The 22,982-nt window shown below is 43.1% G+C and overlaps 1 protein-coding gene across 3 annotated transcripts in view; it reads left to right on the forward strand.

Moving 5' to 3' along the window:
* MAPK15 (mitogen-activated protein kinase 15) overlaps positions 1-18,088 on the forward strand; it is a 40,022-nt gene extending 21,934 nt beyond the window's left edge. The window contains exons 9-11 of one of the 3 annotated variants that reach the window (XM_038393268.2): positions 10,300-10,437; positions 13,015-13,120; positions 17,977-18,088. In XM_038393268.2, the coding sequence (XP_038249196.2) occupies positions 10,300-10,437; positions 13,015-13,120; positions 17,977-18,030 (298 nt within the window). In that variant the 3' untranslated portion in view covers positions 18,031-18,088. The remainder of the gene's footprint in view (positions 1-10,299; positions 10,438-13,014; positions 13,121-17,976) is intronic. The other 2 variants (XM_038393267.2, XM_043507158.1) reach the window with 2 other exon arrangements.
* Positions 18,089-22,982: the final 4,894 nt, after the last annotated feature.

Genomic DNA, 22,982 nt, shown 5'->3' on the forward strand with positions numbered 1-22,982 from the left:
AAACAGTGACCGCTCATCATTCAGGACTAATATTAAAGTTGACCTGACAGCTTTTTACTTGCCATGGCCCAAATTCCAGGCTTTTATGTTGTGATGTTGTCAAAAGTAGAACATTCCCTTGTATTCTTTGTGCTGGTTATACTTTTGAGATAATGAAGTTGAGGATAGCTGGTTCTCTCTAATATGTGTGTTTTTGTTTTTTTTTTTTCTTTAATTTCAAATTTATGAAAAGTTTCTTTATGTATTTTTATTAGAAACCTGATTTTTCTTAGAGAGAGCCCACATTAAAAATTCTATATAGCTTAAGATAGAAGATTCAGGACTCCACCCTTGTTGTAAGCAAAATTCCACTTTTATTACTACTTATTAAAAACAATCAATAAAAATGCAAGTCACATTACAACACCACAGTGCACTTCTTTAGCTCATACATTGCACTGTAAAACTAACCAAAGTGTACATTATGGGGAGTTTTACCTTGCATTCATTTTAGTTACAGGAACAGGTTTACCTTAGGCAAACATTATTTTATTATTATATTTGTTTTAAGAAAAATGTTAAAACTTTAAAGTTACTTATTAGAAATGGTTTTTCTTCAAACTGCAGGGGTTTTCAGATAACTTAGTCTACCTTAAATCTGGGTAAAAATCATGTAACGTATACAATCTTAGATGTTGTTCCATTTAGGCTTTTAATACTTGTGTGGAGTAATGCTTAATTTCTGTCTGGGTGTAGATACATCTCCAGATGGGTAAGATGAAATCTTACAATTCTTTAGTTTGCCTTGACACAGTTCTCCCATGGACTAGTTTTGGGTACTAGGTGCATGGCTAGTCTACTTTGGATTCAGTTCTCTGCAGGAGCTGGTGAACAGCTTTGTATGTCCTAAACAATCTTCTTTTAGGTAGAGATGTTCTTTGACCTGGGGGTAATTCTGCCTCGCGCTAAAATATTGAATTGTCAGTCCTCAGCTTCTGCTGACCAATGTCTCAGAAGAACTTAACTTCCATCCTGGTGCTTTCTTTGAATATTTTTTGTAATTACATATTGGCTAGTCCAGTATCTGGATTTAAACCTGTTAATCTTAACCTCACACTTACATTCCATTTTCCTTCTGTTTCTCCTTTTTTGAGAGAGGTGCAAATGGCTTCCTCTTATTTAAGAATATTTTGGTGGTTATACTTTTTATAGGATGAGTTGATACACTTTGTTTTTGTTATAATGTGACACTGTTTTAGTTTTATCTGACAAAAGTGTAATTTTAGCTTTAACTTTTTGTTTCAACACTAGGTATTTGTACCAACAGCCTATCATATGTTGCTTAGTCTAAAACAAGTGACTACAAGTATCACCTCCTTGGACTTTAGGCTTTTCCCCTTCTGTTCACAGCCCTTTGCGACACCTTAATGGGAGGAAAAAAAACGAGGAGTACTTGTGACACCTTAGAGACTAACAAATTTATTTGGGCATAAGCTTTCATGGGCTAAAACCCACTTCATCGGATGCATGCACTGGAAAATACAGTAGGAAGATGTATATGGAAAAAATGGGTGTTGCCATACCAACTGTAACAAGACTAATCAATTAAGGTGGGCTATTATCAGCAGGAGGAAAAAAACGTTTGTAGTGATAATCGGGGTCGCCCATTTCAAACAGTTGACAAGAAGGTGTGAGTAACAGTAGGGGAAAAATTAGCATGGGGAAATGGCTTTTACTTTGTGTAATGACCCATCCACTCCCAGTCGTTATTCAAGCCTAATTTAATGGTGTCCAGTTTGCAAATTAATTCCAATTCTGCAGTTTCTCTTGGAGTCTGTTTTTTTAATTTTTGTTGTTGGAGAATTGCAGCTTTTTAGATCTGTCCTTGCCCTTCCTGACTGATTCTTTGCGTGGGGGTTGAAGCTTCAGAACCTCCTTAACACAAGTGCTGATGGTTAATAATGGGGTGTGAAGGGTTATCACCCATGGGGTGCAGTCTGGGAGTTGTGGGCACCGCGGGGCCTCTCTAACCACTCAATTGGGTTGGCCCTACTCACCCTGGCTGGGGACACAGCGAGCCTAACCCAGGCCCTGTTATCACCCAACATGACAGCAGGTGGCACTACACATGCAAACTGAGCTACCTGAGAGAGCAGCTTCATGGAAGCCACTCAAATACATGCAGCAGACAGCAGCCAATTTCCAGCTTTCCAGACTCATCTCCTTCTTCTCTCCCCCCCTCCCCCATGCTGGAGTATAAACCCAAAATTATACTGTCTGGTGCTGCACAGGGAACTGTACAGCGTAAGCTCATAAAATTCACCCCTTACCCTAACGTGAAGAGGAATATGCCACAGCCTTTGCCCCTTGAACTAAGATTCCCATACACTTCACTCCAACTCACTGGTTTAGAGCGAGGTGGGCAAACTTTTTGGGCTGAGGGCCGCATCTGAGTGGGGAAATTGTATGCGGGGCAGGGGGTTGAGGTGTGGGAGGGGGTGCAGTGTGCAGGAATGGGCTCAGGGCCAGGGATTGGGGGAGAGGAGGGGTGCAGGGTGTATGAGGGGGCTTGGAAGGGGGTTGGGGTACAGGAGGCGTGTGGGGCATGGCAGGGGGTTGGGATGTGGCGGGGGTTCAGGGCAGGGGGTTGGGGGGTGGGGTGCAGGAGGGGTTCAGGCTGCAGCCTAGCACCACTTACCTAAAGCAGCTCCAGGGTGACAGTGGCACGTACTGGGGCCAGGGCAGGCTCCCTGCCTGCCCTGGCCCCACACCGCTCTGGGAACCGGACGGAACCACATCTGTGTGTGGCCCCTGCGGGAGCAGAGACACAGGCTCCATGCGCTGCCCTTGCCACGCCTCCAGATACCTCCCCCAAAGCTCCCATTGGCCGCAGTTCCCCCTTCCCAGCCAATGGGAGCTGCAGGGGGCGGTGCCTGGAGGCAAGGGCAATGCCCAGAGCCCTCTGGCATGTCCCCCCTTCCATCCCCTAGCGATGTGGTGCCAGCCACTTCTGAGAGCGGCGCAGGGCCTGCAGCACCACGCGGGGCAATCCCACGGGCTGGATCTGGCCTGCAGGCCGTAGTTTGCCTACCCCAGATTTAGATAAACAAAACAAGTTTATTAACTACAGAAGATAGATTATAAATTATAGCAAACAGATCAAAGCAGATTACTTAGCAAATAAACACAAACTAAGCTTAATATACTAAATCGACTGGCTATGAATAGCAGATTCTCACCCTAAGAGATGATACAAGCAGGCTGCAGATTCTTAAGGGGCAAGCTGCACTTGCTTTACAGCTTGGAATCCCCAGGTGTCTCATTCACAGGCTAGAAATCCCTTTAGCCTGCGTCCAGCACTTCCCCCCAGTTCAGTCTTTGTTCCTCAGGTGTTTAAGAACATAAACATAAGAAAAGGAGTACTTGTGGCACCCTAGAGACTAACAAATTTATTTGAGCATAAGCTTTCGTGAGCTACAGCTCACTTCATCGGATGCATTTGGTGGAAAATACAGTGGGGAGATTTTTTTACACACACACACACTATGAAACAATAGGCTTTATCATCACTCTCCTTACAGTGTATATGATAAAACCTATTGTTTCATGTTCTGTGTGTGTGTGTGTGTGTGTGTGTGTGTGTGTGTGTATATATATAAAAAAAAATCTCCTCACTGTATTTTCCACCAAATGCATCCGATGAAGTGAGCTGTAGCTCACGAAAGCTTATGCTCAAATAAATTTGTTAGTCTCTAAGGTGCTACAAGTATTCCTTATCTTTTTGCGAATACAGACTAACACGGCTGCTACTCTAAAAGAAACATAAGAACGGCCATACTGGGTCAGACCAAAGGTCCATCCAGCCCAGTTTCCTGTCTATCAACCGTGGCCAATGCCAGGTGCCCTAGAGGGAGTGAACCTAACGGGTAATGATCTAGTGATCACTCTCCTGCCATCCATCTCCACCCTCTGACAAACGGAGGCTAGGGACACCATTCCTTACCCATCCTGGCTAATAGCCATTAATGGACTTCACCTCCATGAATTTATCCAGTTCTCTTTTAAACCCTGTTATAGTCCTAGCTGTCACAACCTCCTCAGGCAAGGAGTTCCACAGGTTGACTGTGCTCTGTGTGAAGAACTTCCTTTTATTTGTTTTAAACCTGCTACCCATGAATTTCACTTGGTGGCCCCTAGTTCTTATATTATGGGAACAAGTAAATAACTTTTCCCTTGTTTCAGAGTAGCAGCCATGTTAGTCTGTATTCGCAAAAAGAAAAGGAGTACTTGTGGCACCTTAGAGACTAACAGATTTATTAGAGCATAAGCTTTCGTGAGCTACAGCTCACTTCATCGGATACTTTTCCCTTATTCACTTTCTCCACACCACTCATGATTTTATATACCTCTATTATATCCCCCCTTAGTCTCTTCTTTTCCAAGCTGAAAAGTTCTAGCCTGTTTAATCTCTCCTCATATGGGATCCGTTTCAAACCCCTAATCATTTTAGTTGCCCTTCTCTGGACCTTTTCTAATGCCAGTATATCTTTTTTGAGATGAGGGGACTACATCTGTACACAGTATTCAAGATGTGGGCGTACCATGGATTTATATAAAGGCGATAAGATATTCTCCATCTTATTCTCTATCCCTTTTTTAATGATTCCTAACATCCCGTTTGCTTTTTTGACTGCCGCTGCAGTTCCTAATAAATCTAAACTTCTCCTCTCTACACCACCATCTCATCCACGCGTTGAGACTCCGAAGCTCTACCTGGCCCTGTACGTGGAACTGGTGGCATTTCTGAGAATGCCACCATAGAGGTCCTGGATTTCAGTCTCTTTCCTAGCAATCTAAATTTGGCCTCCAGTATGTCTCTCCTACCCTTCCCTATGTCATTGGTACCTACATATACCATGACCACCAGCTCTTCCCCCAGCACTACACATAAGTCTATCTATTTGCCTTGAGAGATCCGCAACCTTCACACCAGGCTGGCAAGTCACCATAAGGTACTTCTGGTCATCACAAACCCAGCTATCTATGTTTCTAATGATCGAATCTCCCCTTACTAAAACCTGCTACTAGTTTGCTACAACACAGACCCAGGTCTGCTCCATGCCCCTAAAGCTGCACATTTTAACCAAAAACTGCTCAGCAAGTCACCTATCTCCAGCACCCAGACACCCAGCAGGATCCAAACCCCAAATAAATCCTTTTTACTCTGTATAAAGCTTATACAGGGTAAACTCATTAATTGTCCGCCCTCTATAACACTGATAGAAAGAGAGATGTACAGCTGTTTGCTCCCCCAAGTATTAATCACTTTGGGTCAATTAATAAACAAAAGTGATTTTTATTAAGTATAAAAAGTAGGATTTAAGTTGTTTCAAGTAATAACAGACCGAACAAAGCAAGTTACCAAGCAAAACAAAACAAAACACGCAAGTCTAAGTCTAATGCATTAAGAAACTGATTACAGATGAAATCTCACTCCCAAAGATGTTCCAATAAGCTTCTTTCACAGACTGAACTCCTTCCTAGTCCGGGTCCAGCAATCACTCACACTCCCCGTAGTTACTGTCCTTTGTTCCAGTTTCTTTCAGGCATCTCTTGGGGGTGAAGAGGCCATCTCTTTAGCCAGCTGAAGACAAAATGGAGAGGCTTCCAGGGCCTTTTATATTTTCTCTCGTGTGGGCAGAAACCCCTTTGTTCTTCTGTGTGAAGTCACAGCAACAGGATGGAGTTTGTAGCCACCTGGGCAAGTCACATGTCCATGAACGATTCAGCTTTTTGCAGTCCAACGCCATCGTTTACATGTTAATTTGAATGTTCCCAGGAAAGCCCAGATGTGGATTGGCGTCTGCCAAAGTCCAGTGTCAGTTAAGTGTTTGGTTACTGTAACGATGCTGCCTTTGGTGGGACGCTTCTGAGAGTATCAATTCAGGACAAATTGCTTAGAGCAGAGCAGTTACAGCCTAAGGCTGGGGTTTCTCCACTTCTAAGGCACACCAAACCAGCCAGACAAGGAGGACTTTGATTTTACTTCACTGGCTAACCATAAGTCATACAAGCAATGCCCTTAGACAGTCCAGTTTCCTAGTATCACACTAGTGCCACTTGTTATGGGGACAAATGGTTATGAAAAGCAATACCCCAGTGAAAGGAAAAAAAGATTCTCCTGATCCCAAAGGACCAAGCCCCAGACCCAAGTCAATATACAAGTTGTATCTTACCCACAAATCATGCTGTTGCCAGTCCTTTAGAATCTAAAATCTAAAGGTTTATTCATAAAAGAAAGAAATCTAGATGAGAGCTAAAAATTGGTTAAATGGAATCCGTTACATACAGTAATGGCAAAGTTCTTGGTTCAGGCTTGTAGCAGTAATGGAATAAACTGCAGGCTCAAATCAAGTCTCTGGAATACATCCACAGCTGGGATGGGTCATTCAGTCCTTTGTTTAGAGCTTCCATTTGTAGCAAGGTTCCTCCAGAAGTAAGAAGCAGGATTGAAGACAATATGGAGGAGATGCAGCAGCCTTTTATAGTCTCTTGGCATGTGGCCTCTGCTTTCTTTGTTTCAAAGACAAGCTCTCCAGCACGTGGCATGGGAAAAACTTAGAGTTCTGTCCATAGGCATGTCCCTGCCTGCCTTGCTGAGTCACAAGGTGTATATACCTTCTCTCAGTGGGTCAGTTGTATAGCTGATGGTGCTTAATGGGCTATCAAGCAGGCTAGGCAGTGCTGATACCAAATTGTCTGGGGGTATCACCCGGAAGCATAGCACAAGTTTGAAATACAGTCAGTATAGAGCCAATACTTGTAACTTTAAATGCATAAATGAAACATGCATACAGATAAGGTTATGGTTTTCTGGTTATAATTATGTTGTCTTAGACACCTTATTTGACCCCCCCCTCCCTCCCCATACAAGATTTGGTGCCACTACAGGATCTTGGCTGCAACAATGATCTTTACGATCCCAGTTCATATTAATAACGTCACAGGCACTTACTGAGAATAGTTCTTTCTCAAGAAGCTGACCAAAGGCTTCATTGAGGCTACTTAGAATCAAACATGTTGAGATACAACTACATAGCCAATATTCATAACTTCAAATACAAAAATGATACACACAGACAGCATAATCATAACCAGCAAACTACAACCTTTCCATAGATACCCCACTTGACCTCTGTACAAGACCTGATGCAACAATAGGACCCTGGTTGAAATAATGATCTTTATGGTCACAGTTCATGTCAATAATGTCACAGTATAGTCTTTTATAGCAGAAGATCTCTGCTTGAAAGTCTTAAATCATAGTAAAGATGGTATTAACTGTCCCTTTTGGGGGAGAGAAAGAGAGAGAGTTAAGATGGTCTTTGGTAGTTGTTGTTGAAGTCCAATCATCTTTTCTTTAAGACAAAGCCAGACAACTTGCTGAAAAAGGGAGAGAAAAGATCAGCAAAGATAGAAAATGCAGCTTCTGTCTCTAACACTTTATTTCCCTTGCAGTCCAGGTGCTGGGAAATGATAGGCCCAGCACATGGTCTTATCAGCCACTCTTAAGAGTTGGCAAACCAACTCTATACCAACTCAATACCAGCATTGGGCTATTTAGGACATTACTTTTAGCTGCTTGCCTGGTCACAGCACTATTACAAAAGGTGGAGTTTTCTTGGAGGCTAAATCAGACTCTTATCAGACAAAAAAAAGATAGGAAAAAGGGTGGGGAGGGAAAATGACACTTCCGGGACGGGGTGACAGCTGGAACCTAGAGTGTCAATTCTAGGTGGTGGTCAAGATTTAGTTGAAGCTGGTGGATGTGGTAATGTCCTGACCAGATCAAGCCAGAGATACCTTTCAAGATCAGGATGATAAAGTCTTAGTGGATCCCAGGACACTGGGAGACTGGTAGCAGCCATGATGGTGAAACTTCCTCCTAATTCACTGTCCTGTTGTCTGTCACAGTGGCCCCTATATAAATGATGTCCAAGGAGAGATGACAACCATATTCTGCTGAAATTAACCAGTTTAAACAAACAAGTTATTTCAACTATAAATATTTCCTCCCGTTTTTAAAATCTTTTATCTAATTGTCATGGCAATCCATGACACTTCCAGGAACTTGAGGACCTCTTGTTCCGCTTCTTTAACTTAAGCAATCCAGTGTGTCTCCAAATTTTGCTCGCTTTCATAAACAATTTTGTATAATGCACTGAATTGACTTCAGTTCCTCCTACTACTAATTGGATATTGCTAGCTAGTCACCTTGAGTGGGATTCATGCATACAAGGACTCAAAGACGAAGGAACAGTTACTTACCTTATAGTAATTTGGTTCGTAGAGATATTTTGTTCATGAGATCCCACGATCCACCCCCCATTCCTATTTCTGAGTCTTATCCTAATAGGGTTTCTGAATTAGGGAATTGAAGGGCAGGGGAGAGGCACAAAGATATGCAGGGTGCAGACATGCCCCGATAGACACTGCTGGTCAAAAATTCTGACCTCTCATTCGTGAGGTACATGTGTACCTTGGAAGGGATCCACACAGATAAATCGTCTCAAACCACAGTTATTGTAAGGTAAGTAGCTGTTCTTTTCCTTTGCAACTTTAATTCTGACTACTATATGTGTGTGTCAAAATCAAAGTATCACATTCATTATATAATATGAATCATTATGTTCAAAGAACACCATAACCACTAACCATCCCTTTCACACAACAAAAACAGATAAATACAAATAAGCAGAAGGACGTGTGACAAATGAAGAGATGATACAGTTCAGTATCCAGTCTAGAGGTGATGGATTCTTCCTAGAAGAAGGGGGCACAAGGCCCCGCCCCTGCCATGGCTCCGCTCTTGCCCCTCCTCTTTCCCACAAGGCCCTGCCCCCCAGCCAAGCTGGAGCTGGGTCAGGGAGCTTGGGCCCCTCCACCTTCCTGGGGTGGGGGCAGCTGAGAGTAGCCCCCTTCCCATGTCCCCACCCCTTGTACCCCCCACCCAGGGCGGGTGGAGGGTCTGCGGCTCCCCACGGGTGCCTGCGCAGCTCTTACCCCGGCCTAGCTCTAGCTTCCAGGCTGGCTTGGAGGAGGGGTCCCGGGGACTAAAGAGCAGCAGCTAGGCCATGGTAAGAGCTGCTCGGAGAGCTGTGGACACTCCACCTGCGCTGGGCAGTGGTGCCAGGGCGCAGGGACATGGATCGGGGGCTGCTCTTGGGAGCCCCCCTACCCTGGGCTGGTGGAGGGTCCACAGCTCCCCACAGCTGCCCGGGCTCCAGCTTCTGGCCCAGCCGGGGGGTGGGCCCATGGGAGGAAGAAGAGGGGCAGGGGGCTGGGCCAGGCCTGTGGCAAAACGTGGACTGGCCAGACCTGTCCACTTTCAAAAGTAGGAGGACCAACATGGGCTCTTCACCTCCCCTACTCTGGCACTCCCAATCCAGTCACCCAGAAGGTCATTACCATGACATTGCCACATAGCTAAAAATAGTGATTTTATTTTTGTAATGAAGGTTTTTTAATTTGAACTGACTTTTAAAAAATTTATATCAGTTTTTATGTATGTGTTCCTAGCAGTTTACTTCTATCATAAATTCCTAACAAAGATATTTTGCTCTTGTTTCTTTGCTTAGTTTTCTAACTGTTAGTAACACAGAAAAATGTTTCCATGTCATTCCCTAGCTAGGTTTGAGACCTCACAATAATCTAGTTATTTGAGCATGACCATGTATGGCTGGGTCATGACAAAAGCTAAGATTAGGTCGTAGAAATCACGGACTCTGTGACTTCCAGCGACCTCTGTGACATTGAGGACCCCGCAGCTGCCCAGCTCCCAGTTGGCAGTGGCCCCCTCAAGATCCTCAGACTCCGCTGCTGGCAGGGGCCTCCCTGCAGGTACTCTGCCTCCCCGGGCAGTGTGGGACACCCCTCCTGCAGCTCCCAGTCCTGCAGGGCAGCAGGGGGACTCCTCCCAGCCACTGGGCAATTGGGTCTCTGCAGCTCTCAGCCACTGTGGTGGGGAGGGGCAGGGTGTTGGACCCTCCTCCCTCCCTTTGTCAGGGATGTTTTTAGTAAAAGTCAGGGACAGGTCACGGCTTCTGTGATTTTTGTTTGTTTGTTTGTTTATTGCCAGTGACCTGTCCCTGACTTTTACTAAAAATATCCGTGACAAATCCGTAGTATTAGTCATGAACCACTCCTTTTGAGTGAAATCTGGGGTTAGGAGTTACCTCCATGAGATTCCCAGGATTGAGATACAGGGTTTTGCAGTGAAATTGGGCACTGGGAGCTACAACTTTGATTCTTGCCTTTCAGACGGCGAGTGACAATTGAGGAAATTTTGCCCTCCTCTATCCCCCCTCATGCCTTGGACCTTCTAAAGAGGCTCTTAGTATTTAACCCTGACAAACGGCTGACTGCAGAAGAGGCCCTGCAACATCCCTATGTGAAAAGGTGAGGGCAATGCCAGTGTGACATTTCCCAACCCCCCCCTCCAAGCCTCTTGTGTGGCTGCTACCTACACAAGTTTCCCTTCTGCCGTGTGAAATGGTGAAGGTAATGGTAGTTTTCAATCCGCTTTCTCCTCCTCATGTGAAAAGGTGAGGGTGCCTTTAACATGTGATATTTCTGATCTCTCTCTCTCTCTCTCTCTCTGTTTTAGCTCTCAGGGGTTTCTGATGTGTCACCCTTTCATGCATAATGGGAATATAATTAACACCAGTCAACCTGGATTTATGCAAAATAGATCTTGTCAAACTTGATCTAATTTTTTTGATGAGATTACAAGTTTGATTGATAAAGGTAATTGTGCAGATAGATGAAAGATACTTAGGCCTGTATGCACAAAAGGAATTAGGTGCCTAAGTTCTGGTTTCAGCAGCACTGTAACACACCCTTGCCTGCCACCAAACTCTGCAGGCGCCTAAATTCACTCAGCAGCTAAATTTTTTTAGTAAAAGTTCCCTTGGTGCATGTGTTTCTGCTTCTGTGCGTGTGTGCTGCTGCCTCCCTCCAGACATCTAGATGCATATTTCTTAGCTGAGTGCTCACCAGGGATGTGGGAGACCCCAGGTTCAAGTTCCCCCCTCCACCTATAGGGGAGAAGAGATTTGAACTAGGATCAATGATTTTCAATATTTTTATCAAAGATCAGGAAGTAAATATAAAATAATTGCTGATAAAATTTGCAGCTGATATAAAGATTGACAGTGTGATAAATAATGATGAGGACAGGATGTGACAGATTTCTGTTACCAATCTGCCGCCGTGTCAGGTGATCAGACTGACGCCACAGGATCGTTGGGGGGGGAATGATGAAACACACCAAGTGTCTAAATTTTAAAGCTTTATTGATAAAATAATAAAATAACCTCTCAGGAGGGTTTTAAGCTCTGGGCTCTTTTGGGGGCGTTTCATTCCGAGACCTCTGTTCCTGATGCTCTCTGTGTCAGTCTAAACCGGCTTGCTGTGGCTTCCTCGACTTTCCCAAAACACACCAGCTAGACTCTGTTGTTTTCTTTGTTTTCCTTCGTGTTAGCCTTTGCTTGCCCCTCTTGTTATGGGCTGGCTATGCAGGTCTGTTTAGTTGATCTTTCTTTTTTAAGGCTTGCCGGTGGCCCCCTCTTTCTTGGCAGGCAGCCAAGAGTCTCGGCTGTGAGTAACGTCCTTGGGCTGGGGCCAGCATCTTATCTTTACACGGAGCTAGCTGAAGTGTTGAGTTAACCCATTCTCTGCTCTTCTTTTTTCTCTTCTCCATTCCCCCCCGCCCTTGCCTCTTGTATCTGCAAAAGAAACTTCCACTCCCCACTCATACACCTCTGACCCTCCCCAAAATCCTTTGCAATGCGAGAAACAGCGTTAGCAACTTACAAGCCTGATCTGCTTTCCCAAGGGACTTGAGGGAGGGAGCCATTGGGGTGTGACAAGGGCAGATAGAACTTTGAAATCTGGACCCATTCAAATAAAATGTTTTAATAAAGCCAAGTGCAAGCTGATATATCTAGAAACAAAGAATACAGGCCATAATTACAGAATGCAGGGCTGTATCCTGGACAGCAATGCTTCTGAAAAATATTTTAGGGGTCATAGTGAACAAGCAATTCAACATAAGCTTCCAGTGAAACACTGTGGCAAAAAGGGCTACTGCGATCCTTGGATGCATAGACGGGAGCAGGAGTGAGGAGCTGATTTTATCTTTGTATACAGTGTTGGTGAGATTGATACTGGAAAACTGTCCAGTTCTGGAGTCCTCTTTTAAAAAGGAATATCAAAAAATTGGAGAGGGTGCAGAGAGAAGATAAAAAATTATTTGAGGGGTGGAAAACTGTCTTTCAGTGAGAGATTTGGAGAGCTCGATCCATTTAATTTATCAAAAAGATTAAGAACCGACTTGATTATGGTGTATAAGTACTTCTTTGAGGAGAAAATATTGGGTTCTAAAGAGTTCTTTAATATGGCGAAGAAAGGCATAACACGAACCAATGACTGAAAGCTGAAGCCAGACAAATTCAAATTAAAAATTACGCACAGATTTTTAACAGTGAGGGTCATTAACTATTGGAGCAAATTCCCAAGGGAAGTGGTGGGTTCTCTCTCTCTTGAAGTCTTCAAATCAAGATTACATGCCTATCTGGAAGGTCAGACAATTTATTGGGCACAATAGAGGGGAGGGATAGCTCAGTGGTTTGAGCATTGGCTTGCTAAACCCAGGGTTGTGAGTTCAGTGCTTGAGGGGGCCATTTAGGGATCTGGGGGAAAAATTGGGGATTGGTCCTGCTTTGAGCAAGGGGTTGGACTAGATGGCTTCCTGAGGTCCCTTCCAACCCTGATATTCTATGAATATAGGGGTAACTGAGTGAAATTATATAGTCTGTATTATACAGGAGGTCAGACTAGATCTAATTTTTCATTGGAGCCTTAAAATCTATTAATATCTAGTGCCTCTTCTCTTGTGTTTTTTGTATGTGTGTGCGCATGCACATGCATTATTCACTCTCAGATTTTGTCACATATTTGATATCTTCTTGGTAGGTTCCACTGCCCCGCCAAGGAGCCCTCTCTGGACTACGATGTGATTCTTCCTTTAGATGACGATATCCAGTTGTCTGTGGCAGAATATCGTAATAAACTGTATGAGGTAGCTCCTCTTCTTCTGCTTCCCATAACACTACTTCTCCAGATTACCTGCCACCCTTTCTACAGACATTCAATCCTACCTATCTCCTCCTTCCATTCACCTTCCGCTCACCCCTAGTCCTGCCCTTATACCTGACCTTGCTCATCATACTGTCCCATGCTGCTATATCTTGGGGGGTGGGAGGGAGAATAACTTGAAATTCACATTCTCAGTTGGAGGGAGATGTATGTAGAGAAGGAATGTCCTGAGAGAGACTGAGGTTTGGTGGTGGAAAGTAAATTAGACTTGAATTTGCAGTTCAATAGGATAGTAAAAATGCCAGTGAAATTCTTGGCTGCATACAAAGAAGCATGTCACAAAGCAATGAGATAAAACGGAAGGACGATCAGTGGAGGGATTCAGAGAGCGGATGATAAGATCAGAACAGTGTCCAAAGATGGTCTTAGCAGAATTATTTTGTATGGCCTAGAATGGGTTGATGTGGATGTTGGGAAGAGCAGAGAGAAGGATGACGACATAATCAAGACAAGAACATAAGAACGGCCATACTGGGTCAGACCAATGGTCCATCTAGCCCAGTATACTGTTTTGTGACAACGGCCAATAACAGGGGCTTCAGAGGGAATGAAAGAACAGGGCAATCATCAAGTGATCCATCCCATCACCCATTCCCAACTTCTGGCAAACAGAGGCTAGGGACACTTCAAAGCATGGTTTTGCTCCCTGCCCATCCTGGCTAATAGCCATTGATGGACCTATCCTCCACGAACTTATCTAGTTCTTTTCTAAGCCCTGCTATAGTCTTGGCCTTCACAACATCCTCTGACAAGGAGTTCCGCAGGTTGATTGTGTACTGTGTGAAGAAATACTTCCTTTTATTTGTTTTAAACCTGCTGCCTATTAATTTCATTGGTGATCCCTAGTTCTTGTGTTATGAGAAGGGCTAAATCAGTGGTTCTCAACCAGGGGTACATTTACCCCTGAGGGTATGCAGAGGTCTTCCAGGGGATACATCAACTTATCTAGATATTTGCCTAGTTTTACAACAGGTTACATTAAAAGCACTAGTGAGGTCAGTACAAACTAAAATTTAATACAGATAATGATTTTTTATACTGCTCTATATACTATACACTGAAATGTAAGTACAATAATTATATTCCAATTGATTTATTTTATAATGATATGGTAAAAATGAGAAAGTAAGCAATTTTTCAGTAATAGTGTGCTGTGACACTTTTGTATTTTTGTCTGATTTTTGTAAGCAAGTAGTTTTTAAATGAGGTGAAATTGCGGGTACGCAAGACAAATCAGACTCCGGAAAGGAGTACGGTAGTCTGGAAAGGGAAAGGTTGAGAACCACTGGGCTAAATAACACTTCCTCGTTTACTTTCTCCACACTGGTCATGATTTTATAGATCTCTATCATATCCCTCCTTAGTCGTCTCTTTTCCAAGTAGAAAAGTCCCAGTCTTATTAATCTGTCCTCCATATGGAAGCTGTTCCATACCCCTAATCATTTTTGTTGCTCTTTCTGTACCTTTTCTAATGCCAATATATCTTTTTTTGAGATGTGGCGACCAGATCTACACGCAGTATTCAAGATTAAATAACTATCTTGAGTAGTTTTGTATCCTCGGCAAAGTTTGCCATCTTACTGGTTACCCCTTTTTTCCAGATCATTTATGTATGAAGAAATTATGAGAGGCTGAATGAGACCTTTAGTTGCACAATTAAAAGAAAAAGATTGACTTTAGACACCGTTTGGATGATCAGGGTAAGGGAAGCATCTAAGAAAAACCTGCGTTACAACCTGGAGTGATAGGGAAAATAGTGGTTTTGTCAATGGTGATGGAGAATGGGAAAAATAAGGAATTTGACTTTGGCTGTGTTAAGTTTAAGTTCATAGTGAAACAGCCACGAATAGACATTCAAAACAGGCTGAGGCCCAGGATAGGGTGGAAGAAGACTAGTCAGGAGTGGAGAAAAAGATTTATGAGTAATCAGTGCAGAGATGATACTTGAAATAGTGTGAGTAAGTTAAATTATCCAAAAGCAGGGTCCATAGCATTAAAGAGGAGAGGGTCCTGAGAAACTTTCATGCGTAATGGGAGAAGAAGCAAACAAGAGACATTGAAGTAGTGGTTAGAGAAGTAGGAGGAGAACCAGGGTAGGAAGGTCAGTAAGGGTACAGGGTAAAAAAGGAGAGTATGTGTGATGGGTTTGATCACAGAAACCCCCTGGGGGTTGCCAACTGATGTGCCAAGACTACTTCTGCCCCTGCTTTCCCCGCGAGATTGAGACTCCAGCACCCTGTCGTGCAGAGCCAGACATGCCAGTCTGCTCCAACACATACCCAGGGTCTGAACCATGGGCCCCAAAGCTGCAGACTTAACTGAAAGCAATTTAAGAAGTGTTCCTGTCCTTGACACTCAGGTGCCCAACTCCCAATGGGGTCCAAACCTAAATAAATTTGTTTTACCCTGTATAAAGCTTATACAGGGTAAACTCATAAATTGTTCGCCCTCTATAACACAGATAGAGAGAGATGCACAGCTGTCCCCCCACCCAGGTATTAATACATACTCTGAGTTAATTAATAAGTGTAAAGTGATTTTATTAAATATAGAAAGTCGGATTTAAGTAAAAAGAAAAGGAGTACTTGTGGCACCTTAGAGACTAACAAATTTATTTGAGCATAAGCTTTCATGAGCTACAGCATCCGACGAAGTAAGCTGTAGCTCACGAAAGCTTATGTTCAAATAAATGTGTTAGTCTCCAAGGTGCCACAAGTACTTTTTTTCTTTTTGCGGATACAGACTAACACACGGCTCCTACTCTGAAACCTAGGATTTAAGTGGTTCCAAGTAGTAACACACAGAACAAAATGAATTGCCAAGCAAAATAAAATAAAACACGCAAATCTAAGCCTAATGCAGAAATAAAACTGAATATAGATTAAAATCTCACCCTCAGAGATGTTTCAATAAGTTTCTTTCACAGACTGGATGCCTTCCTAGTCTGGGCACAGTCCTTTTCCCCTGGTACAGCCCTTGTTCCAGCTCAGGTGGTAGCTAGGGGATTTCTCATGATGGCTGCCTCTTTGTTCTGTTCCACCCACTTGTATATCTTTTGCATAAGATGGGAATCCTTTGTGCCTCTCTGGGTTCCCATCCCCTCCTTCTCAATGGAAAAGCACCAGGTTAAAGATGGATTCCAGTTCAGGTGACATGATCACATGTCACTGTAAGACTTCATTACCCACTTGCCAGCACACACGTATACAGGAAGACTTACAAGTGAAACAGCCATCTACAGACCATTGTCCTGGTTAATGGGAGCCATCAAGATTCCAAACCATCATTAATGGCCCACACTTTGCATAATTACAATAGGCCCTCAGAGTTGTATTTTGTATTTCTAGTTTCAGATACAAGAGTGATATATTTATACAACTAGGATGACCACATTTAGTAGATTATAAGCTTTGTAATGATACCTCACAAGAGACCTTTTGCATGAAGCATATTCCAGTTACATTATATTCACACTTATTAGCATACTTTTATAAAATCGTATAGAGTGTGTCACCAGTATGATTATCAGCATCGAATACAGCAGAGAGGTCTAGGAGGATGAGTACGTGCATTGAGTCTTGGCTGGGAAGAGCTCATTAGAGATGTTAATGAGAGGAGTTTCAGTGGAGCAGAGAGGTCAGTAGCTGAATTGGAGGGGATCTGGGACGGGCAGGAGAAGATGAATATGAGGTAGCACTTGTAGGTGGGATATTCATTGAATTTAGAAGTGTGAGGGAGATGAGGGCAGTAGGTAGAGAGGCAAGGAGGAGGTGTTTTTTTTGTTATTTGTTAAGAATGGAGACGATAAATCTTAAATGATAAGGCAAAGGATTAGGCAGATGGTGAGAAGTAGTGGAGGAGAGTAGGCAGGGAGGGTACGGGCGATGGAGGTTTAGGGGATGGGTTCACAGGAATGGCTGGAGGGGTTAAAGGTGAACAGGCAAGTGACCTAAAAGGTGGTAACATGGGAGAAAGGGATCATGACAAAGTTTCCCTCTTCATCTCTCCCCTGCCCATTGGAAAGATTCTGCATGATCAAGAGGAGGAATGGAAGGAGGGTTGGGAATTAAGGAGAGAGTCAGATGTTGGAAGGAGTGGATTGTTACCCACACAATTTAGGGCTCTCACCCCCCACCCCACTCTCTCTTGGGCACTCAAAGTAAGGGACCCAACTTTACACCCCTTCCCGGTGGACTCAGGGCTCTATGTGTCTGTGGGACCTTTACCTAAGGAAAGATCCTTACACAGTAATATCCTTCATTTGTTAATTTAATAGTTTTCTCAAAATTGTTTTCCAGGCAGTTGCGAAGTATCAGTGGCAAAGTACAAGTACAAGCTGTTTCCCAACATAAATTTTAACCATTCTTCCTTTCCTTTTGGACATAATTCCCCACTCAAACAGGCTGACAGGTTGAGCTCTAAGTCCCAGTAACAGAATTTATCCATAAATTAACTTGCGAACTACAACACAGACTCTTGTAGAGAGCTACCCCACCACACCATCTTTTACCTCCTATTGCAATAGATAAACTGTTTGTACCATTCGTCTCCTTCCTCTCCATCAATCCTTGCTGGGGCCTCCAATTCTGTTACTGTGGTTCTAAAAACCCAAAGCTTTTGGTAACTATTACTCTTGGTGAGGCAGTGGCAGGAAATAAATCAAGGGAAACATGGCCCTCCGACCAATAGATGTCTGGCACAAACAGTACAATACAAGACTGCTTTCACTTAAAGCTGCACTTTATTTTAGTCTTAAGCGCTTAAACATGTCTGCAACAGGTTAATAAAACACCCCAAAAATCAGTAATTACCGAAGTCTGGAGCAGTCTTTGAGTGGTACAACGACAGCCGTCCAATGGCCCATCTTTCAGCTGCCATTGGGGATCCTAAGCTGTGTCCATGAAGTTTCCTTATTTATTTGGGTTAGTGTAACAATAACGTGTCAAAAAAACTTGTTAAACAAACAATTTCAAAGGTTAAGCAACAAGTTTTCCTTAAACCATCTATTAGACAGATGTGGTTTTTTTCAGAGTCCGCATGTTTTGAGGACCCTAACAAACACATCCCAAAGGGCATATCTAGGTAAGCATCCTGTTTTTTCTAAAACACATACCTCAGCAGTTTCAACAGAGACCTTATCAGGAAGGACACAGGGTCAGATTCCCCCTCAACCCCTGCCCCCCCAGCTGCTTGCTTAATTATAGTAAGGCCATTGCAGAGGCTTGCTAAGGCCTACTGATTTAGCTGCTTTTGGCAATAAGCATGATAATCAATATTCTAATTATCAGTAGTGTTCCAGGCATTTTGTTGGTGTGCCAAGATCTCTCCATACAGAATGATTTGATAAAGTGGGGTGAAGATTGAGACCAGAGTGGTGTGGCTGAGAAATCATGGATGGTGATCAATTAGCGGTCACAGATGGCCCAGTCAGGGGACAAATGGGTGACATTGAATAAAATGACAGTTGACAGAGAGGAAACTCTGGTATTGAAGGAGCAATGGTTGGTAAAGATATGGTCAAATGAGGGGTCAATTTTGTGAGTGGGAGAGCTGGTCTCTTGTTGGAAATAAAATGAGAGTAGTTAGGCCTCTAAGGGATTGGATGGAACATCAGCATGGAAATTAGTCACCGTGTATGAGGGTAGGGAAGTTTTTGATGAAATAAAAGGGAGAGCCAGATATCAAAACCAGAGAAGGGAGGTGATTAGCAAAGAGTTGAGGTTGCAGATGACAATTGCATAGACTGGGAGAGGAGAGGAGTGTATGGAGTGCTGCTTGAAAGAATGGAGAGGGGCTGGAAGATGCATCACTTTGGCCAATTAAAATAGACTGGAAAAAATCCCTGGAGAATGACTAAGAAATAATTTTGTGGTAGCCTTTCAGAGGATGGAGAAGATAACTAACAGTTGAGCCCTGTGGATTTGCAAATGCAAAATAACACAGAGGAAAACAATCGTTAAAACAAACACACTCGGGAATCACAGCTCCTGTGGATCCTGTCCTGCAGGGTTGGGGCTGGCTCCCAAATCACGTCCAGATGCACGGGTTCACAGTTCTCCTCAGGTCTGGCCCAGCTTCCACTCCCCCACCATCATCAATGCTAGTCAGGTTTGCTCTGCAAACCCCCTAACTCCCCAAGGGCAGGACCTGACCTGATGGGGTAGGGAAATAAGAAATTCCTGAAAAATAAAATGCCACATTCTAAAAAAGAATAAGAATTTCAGAGGTTCTACTAATAGTTCTTTCCATCTCTAATTTCAGATTTACACAGCCTTCTCCTTTGTATGCTGAGTGAAACTGCCTAGTCTCTCCTGTTTGCCCAGAATCCCCTCTTCCTTATTTATTTGGTTGTTCTAGGGGCATGCACAGGAATTTTAAACTTGAAAGTTTTTGGAGGGAGGCATTAAGCACACAAAAAAGAAAGGTTCACATGCCACTGCCTCCCTCCCCGCCTCAGTTTCTTGGGATTCCTCTGGTGGGAACTCGCAATAGTGAGGAGGCAACAGCTCCCTCTGGCAGTTGCACACTCTGTGTCCTTGCACCCAGGGGAGGAAGAAAACAGCAGGGCAGCTGGCTGCGGCAGAGCTCCTCCTCCCCCCACCTTCCAGCTGCTGCTTCTACTTCCCTGCTGCTGAAGTCCCAGTGCTGTTGCCTGCTTTACAGACCGCCCACTGAGGTAAGTCGGGGTGGAGGCAGAGGCAACACGTGGGACTCCAGCAGCCAGCCACCTTGCTGCTTCCTCCCTCTCTAGTCTGCAGGGACACAAAGATTTTGCGGGGGGAACCTGCCCCTGCTTGCTCCCCGTTGTGCACGATCCTGGTTGTATCCAACTTATTAATAAACACCAAGAAAGAAGAAGAGCTATTTAAGCTCAACAACAATGTTGGCCCAAAATCAGAAGGGTGTAAACTGGCTGGCCATTAAAACATTTTTAAGCTGGAAACTAGAAGAAGGTTTCTAACCATCAGTGGAGTGAGGTTCTGGAACAGCCTTCCAATAGGAGTACTGGGGCAAATAACCTAATGAGTCGGAGTTTGATAAATTTTAGGGCTGTCTATTAATCACAGTTAACTCACATGATTAACTCAAAATAATTGTGATTAAAAAAACTTAATCGCAATTAATCGCAGGTTTAATCGCACTGTTAAACAATAGAATATCAATTGAAATTTATTAAATATTTTGGATGTTTTTCTCCATTTTCATATATACTTTATTCTGTGTTGTAATTGAAATCAATGTATATTTTTATTACAAATATTTGCACTGTAAAAATGATAAACAAAAGAAATAGTATTTTTCAATTCACCTCATACAAGTACTGTAGTGCAATCTCTTTGTTGTGAAAGTGCAACTTAGAAATGTAGATTTTTTGTTGTTGTTATATAACTGCACTCAAAAACAAAACAGTGTAAAACTTTAGAGCCTATAAGTCCACTCAGTCCTACTTGTTGTTCAGACAATCGCTAAGACAAACAAGTTTGTTTACATTTTCAGGAGATAATGCTGCCCTCTTCTTATTTACAATGTCACCAGAAAGCAAGAACCTGCATTTGCATGGCACTTTAGTAGCCGGCATTGCAAGGAATTTACGTGCCAGATAAGCTAAACATTCGTATGCCCCTTCATGCTTGAGTCACCATTTCAGAGGACATGTTTCCATGCTGATGATGCTCGTAAAAAAAATAATGAGTTAATTAAATTTGTGACTGAACTTGGGGGAGAATTGTATGTCCCCTGCTCTGTTTTACCCACATTCTGCCATATATTGATGTTATAGAAGTCTCGGATGATGACTCAGCACATGTTCATTTTAAGAACACTTTCACTGCAGATTTGACAAAACACAAAGAAGGTACCAATGTGAGATTCCTGAAGATAGCTACAGCACTTGACCCAAAGTTTAAGAATCTGAAGTTCCTTCCAAAATCTGAGTGGGACAAGGTGTGGAGCATGCTTTCAGAAATATTAAAAGAGCAACGCTCCGATGCAGAAACTACAGAAACCCAAACCACCAAAAAAGAAAATCAACCTGCCACTGGTGGCATCTGACTCAGATAATGAAAATGAACATGCATCGTTCTGCACGGCTTTGGATTGTCATCAAGCAGAACCTGTCATCAGCAAGGTCACATGTCCCCTGGAATGGTAGTTTGAAGCATGAAGGGACATATGAATCTTTAGCGCATCTGGCACATAAATATCTTGCGATGCCAGCTACAACTGTGCCATGAGAATGCCTGTTCTCACTTTCAGGTGATATTGTAAACAAGAAGCAGGCAGCATTATCTCCTAAAAATGTAAACAAACTTGTTTGTCTAAGTGGATTGGCTGAACAAGAAGTAGGACTGAGTGGACTTATAGGCTTTAAAATTTGACGTTTTATTTTTGAGTGCCATTTTTTATGTACAAAGAAACATAGAATATTAGGGTTGGAAGAGACCTCAGGAAGTCATCTAGTCCAATCCCCTGCTCAAAGCAGGATCAACAACAACTAAATCATCCCAGCCAGGGCTTTGTCAAGCCGGGCCTTAAAAACCTCTAAGTATGGGGATTCCACCACCTCCCTAGGTAGCCCATTCCAGTGCTTCACCACCCTCCTAGTGAAATAGTGTTTCCTAATATCCAACCTACACCTCCCCCACTGCAACTTGAGACCATTGTTTCTTGTTCTGTCCTCACCCACCACTGAGAACAGTTTAGCTCCATCCTCTTTGGAACCCCCCTTCAGGTAGTTGAAGGCTGCTATCAAATCCCCCCTCACTCTTCTCTTCTGCAGACTAAATAACCCCAGTTCCCTCATCCTCTCCTCGTAAGTCGTGCCCCAGCCCGCTAATCATTTTCGTTACCCTCCCCTGGACTCTCCAATTTGTCCACATCGCTTCTATAGTGGGGGGACCAAAACTGGACACAATACTCCACATGTGGCCTCACCAGTGCCAAATAGAGGGGAATAATCACTTCCCTTGATCTGCTGGCAATGCTCCTACTAATACAGCCCAATATGTCGCTGGCCTTCTTGGCAACAAGGGCACACTGTTGACTCATATCCGTCTTCTCATCCACTGTAATCCCCAAATCCTTTTCTGCAGAACTGCTGCTTAACCATATTTTCATGATAGAGATTGCACTACAGTACTTGCAGTAGGTGGATTGAAAAATACCATTTCTTTTGGGGGTTTTTGCAGTGCATAATATAAAGTAAGCACTGTACACTTTTTTGCAAAAAGAAAAGGAGTACTTGTGGCACCTTAGACTAACAAATTTATTAGAGCATAAGCTTTCGTGAGCTACAGCTCACTTCATCGGATGCATCTGATGAAGTGAGCTGTAGCTCACGAAAGCTTATGCTCTAATAAATTTGTTAGTCTCTAAGGTGCCACAAGTACTCCTTTTCTTTTTGCGAATACAGACTAACACGGCTGCTACTCTGAAAACTGTACACTTTGTATTTTGTGTTGTAATTGAAATCAATATATTTAAAAATATAGAATGCATCCAAAATTTTAAAATAAATGGTATCTATTATTGTTTAATAATGCAATTAATCACAATTAATTTTAATTGCTTGACAGCCCAAATAAATTTATGAATGGGATTCTATGACATGGTTGCCTGTAATAGCAGGGAACTCAACTCAGTTGCCCAGCAAGTCCTTTCCAGTACTGTGTTCTATGTTCCATTTATTAAGTTCTAACATTTCCCCATCTTAAAGTACTTTTTCATTTGAATTATTTCCTGTCCTTTAAAATTTGTATCAGCTGCAAGTATTTTTTTCTTGAGCT

Source organism: Dermochelys coriacea, chromosome 2 (genome assembly GCF_009764565.3).
Source record: "Dermochelys coriacea isolate rDerCor1 chromosome 2, rDerCor1.pri.v4, whole genome shotgun sequence".
Lineage (NCBI taxonomy): Eukaryota > Metazoa > Chordata > Testudines > Dermochelyidae > Dermochelys > Dermochelys coriacea.